At 40.6% G+C, this 14,021-nt stretch overlaps 1 protein-coding gene across 1 annotated transcript in view; it reads left to right on the top strand.

The window, feature by feature from the left end:
- Positions 1-14,021, top strand: part of ZNF652 (zinc finger protein 652) — a 47,829-nt gene extending 33,808 nt beyond the window's left edge. Inside the window, exons 3-6 of the mRNA XM_090044694.1 lie at positions 5,266-5,413; positions 6,268-6,383; positions 7,945-8,089; positions 8,494-14,021. Coding sequence (XP_089900820.1) covers positions 5,266-5,413; positions 6,268-6,383; positions 7,945-8,089; positions 8,494-9,008 — 924 coding nt within the window. The 3' untranslated portion in view covers positions 9,009-14,021. The remainder of the gene's footprint in view (positions 1-5,265; positions 5,414-6,267; positions 6,384-7,944; positions 8,090-8,493) is intronic.

The following is a 14,021-nucleotide window of genomic DNA, read 5'->3' as shown; positions in this document are numbered from 1 at the left end:
GTCATTAGTCCAGAAAGTTAGTCTTTTGACCACTGTTGTTAGTATGTTTGTATTGAACATAATGGGGTAGAAACCAAAATTACACTTGGAAGAGTGACCAAGCCATTTAAGAGCTTACATCTAATTGAAAATCAAATCCAAAGTGCTCAAGTCACCTTTGAAAATAAAGTGTAAGCTGCCATGTTACTTGGGTTGTTATGAAAATTTTATTTCTGTAGCCATTTTAAAGTTAGCACAGTATGGTTGTTTGCTTCCATATAATGTGATGGTTGTGGTCCTTATAAACTCTAGAACTGGGTCTCTGTGTGTAATGCTATTAATACAGCTACATCGATAGCTGTGTCTTGTGTTCCATAATCTAAGACTTTGCAACAACAGAGGTAAGCCACTTTTTTTAAAACAAAGATAGCATAGAAGTGAGCCAAACAAAGCCTTTTCTAAGATAACAGTAAAGTTGCAATAGTGTCACATATCTATATAGATACAATTTATAATAGTGCAGTGACACATCTTGCCCTCTTTTATTTATTTATTTATTTATGTATTAGTTGTATTACTGCAGTACCTAGGAGTTTAGTTATGGACCAGGGTCTTGTTGTAGAAATACCACAAATACCACAGAATGATCCCTACACATGGGGATCTTGGTAGGGTAGGCTGTAGGGCTGTGCGAAGCTTTGGTCCCTGATTCAATTCAGCAGAGATTTGGCCCAGTTCGGTGGATGAATCTCCAAACAGAATCAAATCAGAGGACCCTTTAATCTCTCCGAATCGATTCAGAGATTCGGACATAGACGCAGCTTTGAATGTTTTTTCTACATACCTCTAGGTGGCAGATGGCTCGTGAATTCTGCGATGCTGGGACACATGAGTGTCCCACGGAAGTGCGGGGGGCTCCCCAGCGCACTTGGCAGCAGACCTGGAAGTAGACCAGAAGCGCTTCTGGCCGGCTTCTGGGTCCACCGGGGAGTTTGCCAGGGAGCCCTCCATACCTCCCTTGGCTTGATGACTGGTGCCTCCTGGGTCTGGGAGGAGCACCTGGGGTCCCCCCATGGCCAATCGCCAAGCCAGATGAGCACTGGGAAGCCCCCACATGCTCCCCAGTGGACCCAGAAGTGGACCAGAAGTACTTGGCTGCTGGGACAATGGAAAGAAATATAAACAGCAATGTGTCTAAAACACAGAAGGGGCTGATAATAGCAAAGGGTAAATTAATTATTCAAACTGATTTAGCAAATGGATTTAAATGTGCAGAGGCAACCTGGTCTATTGTAAGAAACAGCTGGCTGTAAGCCAATCTCCAGCCTTTCACTCACTTGCTAAGAGATGTTCAGCAAGTTACTTACTTTCCTTGTGTCTCAACTTTATTAGTAGTAAATGAGGAACTGTCTCATAGAGGTGTTGTTTGGTTAATGATGCACAGCTGTAAAGATAAGCACTGCAGCCTAGGTGCTGAATAACAAGTTCAGCCTGACCTGATAATATCTCCAAGACAGACAGACATATGATTTGAGACCCAGTCTACAAGAAGTCAAGTAGATTGTAAGATGGAAGATATTATCTCCAATTGGAGCAGAAGGAAGCAAGTGGATTCCGTGTCTTGCCAGATCGGTTTCTGACTTGAGCGTCTTACTGTTTCAGTTGCAGCTGTCTGAGGCTGAAGCGCTAGGTTTTCCCTGTAAAAATTTTCAAGGCAACTATGCTTTGTGAATTTTAAAATTTCCAACATGTTTCAAAGCAGTGATCAAACTTTAACTTTTTAAAAATAGAATTTGACCAGCGAAGGCAGTGATAATATGTTGGCAGTATACATTGGGGTAATGTATGCATCAGACCTTGTCCAGAAGAAGCTTTTTGTGGATTCACTACCTAAGTAGCAGTTGGACTGATAAACTATAAAGACCACTGTTAGTAAAAACCTAAGATTGGTCTGCATGATGTATTATAGCAATTTAGAAGTGCCACTGTCTCCTCCGTAAATTTTTTCACTTAATATTGTTACAAAATTTTGTATGGTCTTATTAAACCAGCTTAATTTTGACTGTATAAGCTAGATTGCTTAGGGTTGGTCATTCATTGAAATGCTGGGCTTACATTTCTCAATTTTTTTTTTTTATGAAGTCAAATGATTCCTCACCACCTTTTAACATTGTTTTGTTCTCAATTTCCTCCCCACTATCCCTCCACCTGAATGGACTTTAAGTTATTTCTGACATGTCTGCAAGTAGGTACTTGGAAAAGAGAATGACCTTCTTGGTTGCATGTGTTTGTGTGATGTACCAGATCTTTCTATTCCAAGTGCAGCACTTTCTACTTGTCTTTATTGAACTTAATTTGATTCATTTTGAGCCATTTCCCCAGTTTATCAAGGTCAACCTGATTCCTAATTCAATCTTCCAATATTTCTGCAACTCTACACAGCTTGATTTAATCTGTAAATTTGTTAATTGTCCCATCCTCTAAATCAGGTCTCACCAACTCCTGAGTGGTCGCACACTTGATGGATCACCCTCTCACCCTCTTTGCCATGCAGGCCCCATGAGCTGCTCCACCCCCAGGATGGGGCCAGGAAACAGAAGCTGAAGAAAGAAGAGAGAATACAGAGATCCTGGTGACGAGTGGCAGCAGGAGCAATGGAAGGATCGATGCATCAGTGAGAGCTCACAGGCCATCAGTTAACTCACTGTGGGCTGCACACAGCCAAAATTGCCATTTGGACCGCCCTGCTTCAAATCTTTCAATGTAGTAAACAGAACTAGACTCAGAACATGTCCCTCTGAGCCCCACTTAGGATCTCCTACCAAATGGACAGGAAACAATTGAGGCTACTGTTGTTTGAGTGTGATAATCCAACCAGTTATATATCCCCTTGCTGTAGTTCAATCTAGATCAGTATTTTCTTAGCTTACTAATGAGACTGTTATGGGAAACAATGTCAGAAGCCTTGCTAAAGTTAAGATAAATTGCATCTGCTCTCTCTCCACCCATGAAGCCCATCACCTTGTAGAAGAAATAAGAACATGACTTGCTCTTGCTGAATCCATGCTGACTGTTCTTGATCACATTGTTATCATTTGGGTCAGTGATGCCCAATGTTTTTGGGCTGCAGGCTGTATGAATGGGGTGGGAATGGTCCATGAGCCAGGTCAGGTGCATGGGATTGGTCTGTGGGCTGACCCATTGCATGGCCCCAGTCTCACATGTAGGATTGGTCATGCTGCTACAGCTTCCAGAAACACAGCAATTAATGCAGCAACCACCACACCGCTGCTGCCAAATTTCTGGCTCCTTGGGGCACCTGGAAGCTAGATGACACAGCTCCATGGGCTGGATCTGGCCCATGGGTTGGGAATCGAGCACCTCTGGTCTAGATGCTTAGAAATAGATTCCTTGATGACGTCCATCTTTCTGGGTTTTGAGGTTGCGCTAACCAGTCTGTCATTCCCCAGTTCTTCCGTCTTCCTTTTTTAAAGAAGGGTACTGTCTTGCAGAATATAGTGCACTATCTTTGCCAAATTGTTTTAATCTTTCTTGAATATTAGTAGTATAGTACTGTCCAGTTTGAAAAACGCGGTACAGAAGTTAATTGTTCTTCAGCACTCCTGCAGTAATATCCCCATTTTGTTCAGGAAAAATACGAGGCAAGGAATCTGAATTGCTTTAAGAAAGAAGTTAGTAAGTTTTATGGAAAGGGTAGTACAATAGGAAGTTCTTGGTTCAGCAGTCTGTGCATAGTATTTGGATTCGAGTATTTGTGGTCCATTCTGGGGTACCAAGAGAACTCTTTCACTGTGTGACAAGTGCTTGGTAACCCCGTGCTTCATGGCTTTCTCTGGTTGTCTGCATGAGCAGAAAAGATTTTTTTTCCCCCCTCATGAGCATTTTATTAGCTTCTAGGGATTTTGTTTGTTTGCTCCCCTTCCATCACCCCCCTTCCTCTGAACTACTGGACATAGGCAATGGCTAAATTATGAGTTTTGACTAAGGGTATGCTCATGCTCCTGCCAGTCCTAAGAAACCTCCCAGGTATCTGGCTAGAGAGTCTTGGTCTTCTCATCATCAGACCGACTGACAAATTTGAGATCAGGAAGGAATATTTCCCCCAGGTCTGAGAGATGAGGGCTGTGGAGGCTTTTGCCCTTCTTCTGTAGCACGTGGCGTGGTCTACTTCCTGTGATCTTCTGAATGTATAGTTAGCAATTTTTTCCCGCTTCAGTGGCAGAGCATTGGCAGTGTTTAATTTCTCTTGCTTTTTACCTGTGGCATGTGGTAGCAAGTTCCTTGTGTTTCTGGTTTTGTGCATGGTGGTTGTGGTGTGCCAGTGTTCAAAGTGTACAATTTTTAGGTGTCTTTAGGTAAATGGATGCCTACAAATGCAGAAAACTAGACCTCATGTTGCAAGAGGACTGTTTCAGCCCTGTGTTTCCATGTTCTTAAGTGTCTTGCCAAACGTCATAAAGTGTCATTTTACAAACCAGAATTAGGACTTGTGCTTCTCTGGCATCTAGCTGTCTTTCTTAATATGTGAAAATAAGTCTATGCTAACTTACCCACCCTATAAAACTACCAAAGAATTGACAGCCTCTGCTTAATGTAAATTAAAGATAAGAATAGCAGCATCTGGGAGTGTATTGGATCAGTAGTGAGGGACCTGCATGTTACCTTCTAATCTTACAATTTCCAGGAACCCAGAGTTCAAGAGGCACAGAAGTCTGACCATGCATTGCTATCTTTTGGGTCCTGGTGCTGGAATGAGCTGTCTGGTATTGAGACACTGCTTCCTTTTCAGTCCTGAGCCATCCAAGATATTTGCAAAGCCTGAAGTTTTTTAGCTCTATTATTGAAAGACCCTGATGTGGTCAGACTAAAACTTTGCTTCTGATACTAGAGTGTGAGTTGAGACTCTGATCCAGCATGAGCTGTTCTTGTAAATCCCATTGGGTTTTGTAAACAATTAGTGTAGTAACTGCACTGCTCTTGAGACTTCAGCAGATGGCACCAAACTGCAAATATATTAACTCTTTTTCTTTCACCCATTCTACTTTGATGTGTAGTCCTAGTAAATATCTACATTTACCAAATTCATAGAGTAGTAAATATGGACTGATATACAAACTGATGTAGTATGTACTGTGACGCTGACTGCCTTCTTGTTTGAGGGGTCATTCTTTCTTGTGCAAGCAGATATGAGCCTGATCTCCTGAAACTCACAGCTTTGAATCTTTTTCTGAATTGAACTTCCTTATTTTTGTCCCTTTCATTCAGTGCGTTTCCTGTAATAAATCATTCAAGAAGCTCTGGTCCCTCCATGAACATATCAAGATTGTCCACGGATATGCAGAAAAAAAATTCTCCTGTGAGATTTGTGAAAAGAAGTTCTACACCATGGCCCATGTGCGAAAGCACATGGTTGGTGAGTTCTTGCTGTTTTATGTTTATTCAGACTTCCACCTTGTCTTCCTGGTTTGTACATCTTAATCACTGTTTTTAATAAACAGCATATAACACAGGTAACCCAGTGGCCTTAGCACAGGGATCGGCAAAGTCCAGCCTGCAGGCCGGATCTGGCTAGCAGTGGACTCCATTTCTCAGCAGCCCCTACCTGCGTGGCTGGGGCCAGTTTCCATGGAGATGAGCTGCAGCAGTGCTGGCAGGGTCGGGGGCTGCTCCAGGGCTGGGCTGGGGTCTTGCGGTGGTGACAGCGTGGTCCAGAGCCAGGGCAGAGCCACAATCTGCAGCATGCTCCAGGCAGTGGATCATGGCTCTGCCCCCGCTCCTTGCAGAGGTGACAGGATGGTCCGGAGCCAAGGCAGAGCCGCTATCCACTGCCTCCACATCCTTGCCTGGAGCACGCAGGCTGCAGATCACGGCTCTGGCTCTGGACCACGCTGTTACTGCTGCAAGATCCCAGCCCAGCCCTGGAGCAACTCTCTGCCCTGCCAGCACTGCTGGGGCCAGTCTCCATGGAAACCCTGGTCACTGTGCTATCACAGCATGGCTGCTGCTGGGGTCTCCATGAAAACCAGCCACAGGCAGGGGCTGCTGGGAAATGTGTCCGTCTGTTGGCTGGATCTGCCATTTTGCCCACCCCTGCCTTAGCATGATCAAGGATAGAGAGAAAAAACTAAAAGGGTACATTCGTAGTACTGGGAACACTAGATAATATTCACCACTAAAGAATCAGTCTTTCTAGGATTCAAGATTGAGTGAAGTAATGTAGCGTGTAGCATTCTTAATAACTTTTTCTTGTATGAAATTGTTTTGCAGCACATACAAAGGACATGCCATTTACATGTGAAACCTGTGGAAAATCATTTAAACGCAGTATGTCACTTAAAGTGCATTCGTTACAACATTCTGGGGAGAAACCTTTCAGATGTGAGGTGAGGCTGCCATTTTAATGAAAGGTTTTGATGTGGTAAAAGGCTTGTGCAACAAAGTATCACCACCAGTTTAGAGAGACAAATGGATATGGAAGTGTTTGAGGTGTGAATGTGGTGTAGTTCCATCAAGGCTTGAAACTAAGGCACGCTGTGGAGAGCAGAGCATGAGTACTCACAGCAGTAATGCATAACTGAAATGTTGGGTTAGTGTTACTTCTGCCTGTTCCTCCTGTCAGGTTTTGAAGCACCCTTGATAGAAAGAATCGAGTCCCAGCCTCTACCACTGCCAACAGCAAAGTAACATTTAATCTCACTTATTTTACTGTTGTCTGAAACAAATATAAGCTGGAACAGTGAAAATAACCACAGACTACTTACTGTATGAGGTTGCTTCCAGAGAAAGCTATGGAAGCAAAGAAAAGTTATTATTCTGAACGCTTTGAGGGGGAAAAGCAAGAAGCTCTCAGTTTGTCTTGAAGCCAGGAATAAATGGGAGTGAGAGGAGGTGTTTTAGACGTCTTATCCAGATATTTTGTTTTATACCTTAGGAGCAATTAAAGAAAAAACAGAGCTTGCTATTACTTCCAGCACTAGGTGTGAGGGTAAGGAGGGAGAGAGTGAAACAGATGACCTTCTTCCCTGCCCCCCACCTCTCCCCATGATTTGGAGAGGATGAAAATCAAAATATATCAGACACCTGCAGGCCAAACCACAAATAGACTTGGAAGAATGCAGACGGTGCTCTTGGAAAAACCCATTGTCTCTTTCCTCTAGCAGCACGGGGAATATACTAGACCAGTGTGCTCTATCTCTGGCCCACAAAACATGTAATCTGGTTCATGGGTCCCCCCCATGGATCTGGAAATTTGGTGACAGCGGAGCATTAATTGTCACTCCCCGCTGCCAAATTTCCAGACCTGTGGGGAGCCCTGCAGGCTGGATGCCATGGTTCTGCCCACTAGATCTGCCAGTGTGCAGTCAGATTGGACCAACTCTGCAATGCGGACCCAGTGCCACTCATTCAGCCTGTGAGTCTAGAAGGTTGAGCACTGCTGTAGTACACACTCACATGAGGTAACCTGTTAGGAGTGGAGTAGAGAGATCTTATATATTAACTTTAAGCCCTAACTTCATAACTATTTTTACAGTCGTCCCTTCTGAATATACAAGGTAGTGCTCTAAGCAGGGATCCCCTGAGAGTTGTGTATGATGTATATATGAGTGAGAGAGGCTACTATTTGCAATTAGATAGCTTAGGGCAGTCTTCTGTTGGTATAGGTTCTGTCTGCAGCAGTGATTTTGATTGCATAGCTATGTCAGTGGCAGGTTATGATCTTTTTTTCACTCTCCAAGCTGACGTGGGTATACTATCAGAGCTTTCTAGTGCAGACCCAAACTCTACTCTTCTTGTTAAATTGTCTGGACTGTTTTATTAGTTCATGAGGGTCTATGTTTTAATCTTAAAACTACTTTGGGTGCTTTTTGTATTGAATGCCTCCCATGAAACTTTTCTGCTGCTTTATCTGTGATATCTGAATGTCATGGTTACCCTCTATTGCAGAACTGTGATGAAAGGTTTCAGTACAAATACCAGCTGCGTTCCCACATGAGCATCCACATTGGGCACAAACAGTTCATGTGCCAATGGTGTGGCAAAGACTTCAACATGAAACAGTACTTTGATGAACACATGAAAACACACACTGGTAAGAACATAGCTAAGAAAAGGACAGATGCTACAAGCACATTAACATACTAGGTTTTTAATTTGTATTAATCCCAACAAATTTTGAGACCATAGCTGGTTTCTGCCTTAGTCAACAGATGAGAGGCTAATGCATTAGCTACTCTTGTCTCCCACTGCCTGTATTTCAATGTGCAAAACAGGTTGGGTATGGTTTTTTAGTTACTGTGGCTTGAAGGGAACTTACCACAAATATCTTCATACATCAAAATGCAAGAGAAAATTAAGGGCATCTATGAGAGAGCTGCAGTTGTTATGTCTTTATTTTGGTCAAAATTAACTTAGTGTTCTTCATACGATATGCAACATTCACTGCTTATAGCTGAAGTAGGCCCTAATCGACTGCTGCATGTATGTGTCTTACAGGAGAGAAGCCCTTTATCTGTGAAATCTGTGGCAAAAGCTTCACTAGCCGCCCAAACATGAAGAGACACCGCAGAACTCACACAGGAGAGAAGCCCTATCCATGTGATGTGTGTGGCCAGCGATTTCGCTTCTCCAACATGCTCAAGGCCCATAAGGAAAAGTGCTTTCGTGTCACAAGCCCTGTTAATGTGCCACCTGCTGTCCAGATTCCACTAACCACAACTTCTCCTGCTACCACAGTCCCTTCTGTAGTGAACACACCCACCACCCCAACTCCACCAATCAATCTGAACCCAGTGACCACGCTTCCTCCACGTCCTATCCCCCATCCATATTCACACCTTCACCTCCACCCTCACCCTCACCACCCACACCATCTCCCAGTTCCCCCAGTTCCTCATCTGCCCCCACCTCCTGCTCTCTTTAAGAGTGAGCCTTTAAATCATAGAGGCCAGAGTGAGGACAACTTTCTGCGACACTTGGCAGAAAAGAACAATTCAGCACAACACCACTAATATTTTTGCTTCCTGCCACCTGTTTTCCCATTTTATGCATATGGAAACATGTTCTCCTGGAAATTGCAGAGGGAGAGCTGGTGAGGATCTTTCCGTCTATCGTGCCTCCCAGCAGAACATCCTGATATTTCCATGAATCAGTTAAAAAACAAGGAAGTTGAATTGGCGGTGGTCATTTGAACCAGAGGAACCAACAGGTCGAAACCCAATTTGCTTGTGTTTTACTGGGGACTTTTTTAAATTTCAAATACTCAGACTTGTGGAATTTTATAATTTCGTATCAGCTGATGAGGTATGCTTGCTTTTATATCCTGGACTTCTCCTCAAAGAGGAGATAGGCCTGGTTTCCTTTGTACTAATCGGAAAGGCTGTGAGATTTAATACAGAGCATTAATTGTATCACTGTGTATCGTAATGAGTTCTTTTCAGCTTTTGGTGCTGGCTGTGGAGTGAGCCAGCCACGTATCACAGTATAACAAGCATTATAGAGAAAGACAAAAAAATTCTTGTTTGTGTAGCTCTCCTAACGCACTCTTTATTTTACTACAGAAATTATTTTAGAGTTTTTTGTATAGACCTATTTAGTAGTCTGTTTCTAAAATGAAATGTATTTCAATAAGCAGTGTAATTTTTTCAGTGTAGCTGGACCTATGTTGTATAATAGATAAATTTTTATAATCATCAAAATGTGATTCTTAAAAGATGCATATAGCTTCTATAGTTAAAGTTATTCTTACATCCATACAACTCAAAAGGTGCTTCAGAGAAGAGAGGAATCCAAGAAATTCCTGGCAAGGCTTCCTCAGAAGTGGTCTTGATTTCAGAGCTTTCATATAATTTATTTAGTTGGGGGGCTTTTTTGTTTTGGTTTTGGTTTTTTTTTTTTAAACCTTCCCTTTCCTTTTCCACAGTCTCTTAGGTTTATGGGACAAGGATATTGAGATACCATATTCCTGCTCTGCAGATTTCACTTAGATCAGTTGGACTGAAGTGTGGAATGGGTTAGAAAGGGATACACTCCTTACAAGTGAAGAGATCCAATAGTTCATGAGTTGTGAAGTTACAGGTGAGTGAGAGATCTGACATCAGAGAGGATATAAACTATCTCAAGCCAGCCAAGCATCTTTTCTCTCTATGTAGGAGAGCCTGGTTTTCGTGGCTTTTTTTAATGGTATGATTTTAATTTTGGGATCATATCAAATGCTGCTCTTCCCAATTTTTTTTTTTAATTCCTGAGTTGTTAGGAGAGGGAAATTATGGGAGTATCATAAATATGTTTCTGATCGGTTGGTTGTCAGATTGCGCAGACGAGAAATTTGAATGGGAAAATGGTCTTGTTAAACAAAATGCTGATAGCACTGTGTCTATGGTATGAAGCTCTATCCCATAAACATAGTATGTGTATAAAATATGGGATGATTTGTAGGGGTTCATAGTCATGGTTTTTGGCAAATTTGTTTTACAGTTATAGGATAGAAAACTTTGAATTTTAGGCATGTCACAGTTTCATAATCTTGGAAGCCACTGAGTGAATGACAATGGCAAGTTTGGTACAGGAATGGTGGGCTGGAAAGCCAAATTATTAGTTTTAACCAGTTGAGTGGCTATTATTTTTCAGCTTTGTGTTTCTCTTTAACTGAAACTGAGTATAGCAGCATTATGCAGTCTAGGTAATGGTTGCCCCCTTCAGTGATGACACAGGCCCAAGGCCATGTACCTGTAAGCTTTTTTTTTTTTTTTTTTTAAACAATTTCCTACTATTTTGTGCTGCTTAATAAATCGAGTACCACCCAACTCCACGTCCAGAAACCCCAGCAGACAAAAGTCTAACTTGCCATTTTAGTTGTTCCTGAACTGGACTTTTGTGGCTGATACTTCTTCAGTCTTCACAGTAGTATAAACTGTGGAAATTCTTCCCAGCGTTATTTTCTCAAGGTTAATGCTATTAAGCGCATGGTATTTTGAAATACCGTGTTCTTGCTCTTTTGAAAGTAGCTCTTTTAATATTTTGAGTTTCTACAATCTGTTAGTTAATGTCATTTCATAAAAACATAAGAAGTTTTAGGAACAGAAAAAGGCAGTCTTGGCCCATCATACCTATACCTTTTTGACTGAACTTGAACCCCCAGCATTTCTGGAAAAAAAAAAAAATAATGTTTGTTTTTCTAAAAAAATAAATACATGTTTCTCTATAATATTTATATATACCCGATCTTAGAGGTGATAAAGCAAGTTATGAAGGTGAACTTACACTTATGATTACAACTGTTGTATTTACTGTGGCAGGTCTGCCCGGAGGTTCTATGCATTCCACACCATGTTTGCAACCTAAGTTTCTGTGGTGCCACTATTTTATGACCAGGCCTGTTATTAAATGATTTTTCAATGCTAAAAGAAATCTTAGCAAATCATTTGTATTCCAGTTTTGCAAAATGATTTTCTTCTCAATAAATTTACAGTATTAGGCTACTATTATGTGATGCATAGTAACAGCACATCTTGGGTTTCATTTGATTTTGTTACTAAGTTATATGAACTTCTACTATCCTATGGAAAGAAGCAAAATTGGCTCCCAAAATGAGCTTTCATAATCACATTCTGAATATGTTTTCATGGTGTACGACCTATAACTTTGAGAGATTCTCTTTAATCATCTGGGGACAAATTAAAAATGAATCTGATATGTTGTTCTGAAATTCCTGCATTATTGTGCCATAAAAACACAGGCCAGAGTAACAGAAAAGTCTGAGTGGTACACAAATCAGGAAATTCAAAGGAGAGATTTGCCATGGCTACTTGATTATGCCTAAAATAGCTTGATGATTTTATATTAGTATGAATCTTCTTTCACAGGGTTCACACAACACTGGGGAATATGGTAAAACACTTGTCTAATAGTTGCCAATATATGTGGAGAAACTAAGCATAAATGTATGTATTAGCTTTAATGCATGAGTGTCCTTTAGTTTTCTAAAGAGTTTCCTGGGGTATACTAACAGTTATTGTTACTGATACTGTAATAGGCCTTTTAGGCACTTTTACGGTGACAGAAAAATACTAAATTTTAAGAGTTTCAGCCCAGAGGAAATACAGGTGGCAGTCCAGGAATGGAAGTTATTTGCATTAATAAAATCTGTTTTGAGTTACAAAAGTATAAAGCAAAACTTGTAAATTTGGTTTGCTGAGGAACTTTCTCTTGAATTGTAGATCGGTAACTTGTTTTCAAATTTCTAAGGATTTAGCAAATGTGGGCTGTGTGTGTTTGCTTTTTTATTTGAAACAAGGCCACTTATTTTTACATTGTCATTTAAAATAAGCATAGTTGTAGTTGAGCCTTCCAAGGAGCAGTTTCTCAGGTGTTGTAAATCATCATAGCTCCATTCAAGCAACTGGAGCAAAGACAATTTACATCAGCTAAACATTTGCAGTCAAGTCGTGACATTTCTGGCATGTTTATTCACTCTTTCTAAGTCCAACACACTGAACTTGAGTTGAGCGAAAAAACTAGACTCTAGATCAAATTTGTTTTACAGACTTTTAAACATATAATTTAAAAGAGAAAATTCACCAGAGTTGACAAACACTAATTACCACACAAAATAAACTAACTTCCTTTAAGTGTTAGTATGTTTGCAAATAGCAGCAGCCATGACAGCTGGGTTTTTTTAAGTGTAAATTTGTAGCTTAGGAAAAATTTAAAACCTGCTAGGAATGGGGACAGATCTTTATCCTTATGACAAACAACAGAAGTGTAAGCATCCCTATGCTGAGTTTTTGCTGATGAGAAAAGAAGCATTTGGGATAAGAGAACAGCTGTTACCATGCCTGTTTAGGTGATTGTCTTTTCTGTTGGTTTGGGTGACAAAAGTAGTAATTAGTGGTCAGTCTTGGTCTTGGTGGAGTGATGATTACATCAAAAGCTATCCTCACATCTAGCTGTAACACTTCCTATGAATCCCTGAACAGCTGTAAGGCTATAATAATTCTTGATTTTGTGTTGTAAGCCAAATTCAAGCTTGGGTCCTATGGAGGAAAATGAGCCAGGCCTAAGCAGTACAGTCTTTGATGGGCACCATCTCTTTCGTAGCGTTCCATATATGACTTACTGCATATAGCCCTTATCTATGAAAGTCTTTGCTTTTTTTCCTTGTTATAGTTTGTTGATCTTGTACCAATTATTGGTGGGAGTTCCTGTTTGGTAAAGAAGAGAAGGAGGTAAAGCTGAAGTTATATCATTTAAAGCACAAAGCACTTCCATTTGTCACCCTCAGTTCTGTTTTTTCCAAGTAGTCGAGCAACAAAATACAACTCTGAGCCAAAAATGATCAATACTTTTAAGACCGTTAATTTTGCTCCCTACCCCTTGACAGTACAAATAGTATTATTATTAGTGGCTCAGATACAAACTATTATTTGTATTGTATGCATTCTTAAGTGTGTTTTTTTCAGAGTGCTATGTCATATTAACTGGTGGTGTTTGGACTTGGGTAAAATATTCCTGCATTAACCCTGTTAATTTGATTACATACGGAGTATAAAGGTACAGTAACATGCCCTTGATGCAGAAGTGGTGAGGGACCGTGTGATAAAACAGTATGTAATTTTTAATGAGCCACTTGAGTTTACTAAATTAATAATGTGAAACTTCCTAGCTCTTGGGAATGTAGCCCAGATTGGTTTAAATGTTTGTTTTATGGTTTAATTTCCATTCCCGAATAGTTAAAAAAAAATAAACTTGTTGAACTGTGGAGTTTTACCCACTGATATGGAGCATTTTATCTGTAAGTAGAGCTTAATTAAGCTTCTGTCTTTAAAAAGCTGTTTAAAAAGATGCACAGGACACACATTTACACAAGAGATCATTAAGGCCAGTTAAGTAAATACATGTGGCAGTTTCCATTAACAAATATTAAGAAACCTTATAGGCAAAGAACAGAATGCTTGGAGCTTTTTCCAGTCTATAATGTAGTGAGGTATAAGATGTGAGTGATTTTTTTTTTTTTTTTTTTTTTT

The sequence above is a fragment of the Crocodylus siamensis genome, chromosome 4 (assembly GCF_052110815.1).
Source record: "Crocodylus siamensis isolate JL-2025a chromosome 4, ASM5211081v1, whole genome shotgun sequence".
NCBI lineage: Eukaryota > Metazoa > Chordata > Crocodylia > Crocodylidae > Crocodylus > Crocodylus siamensis.
The sequence above is the reverse complement of the archived record's forward strand: the minus strand, read 5'-3'. Positions and strand labels throughout refer to the sequence as shown.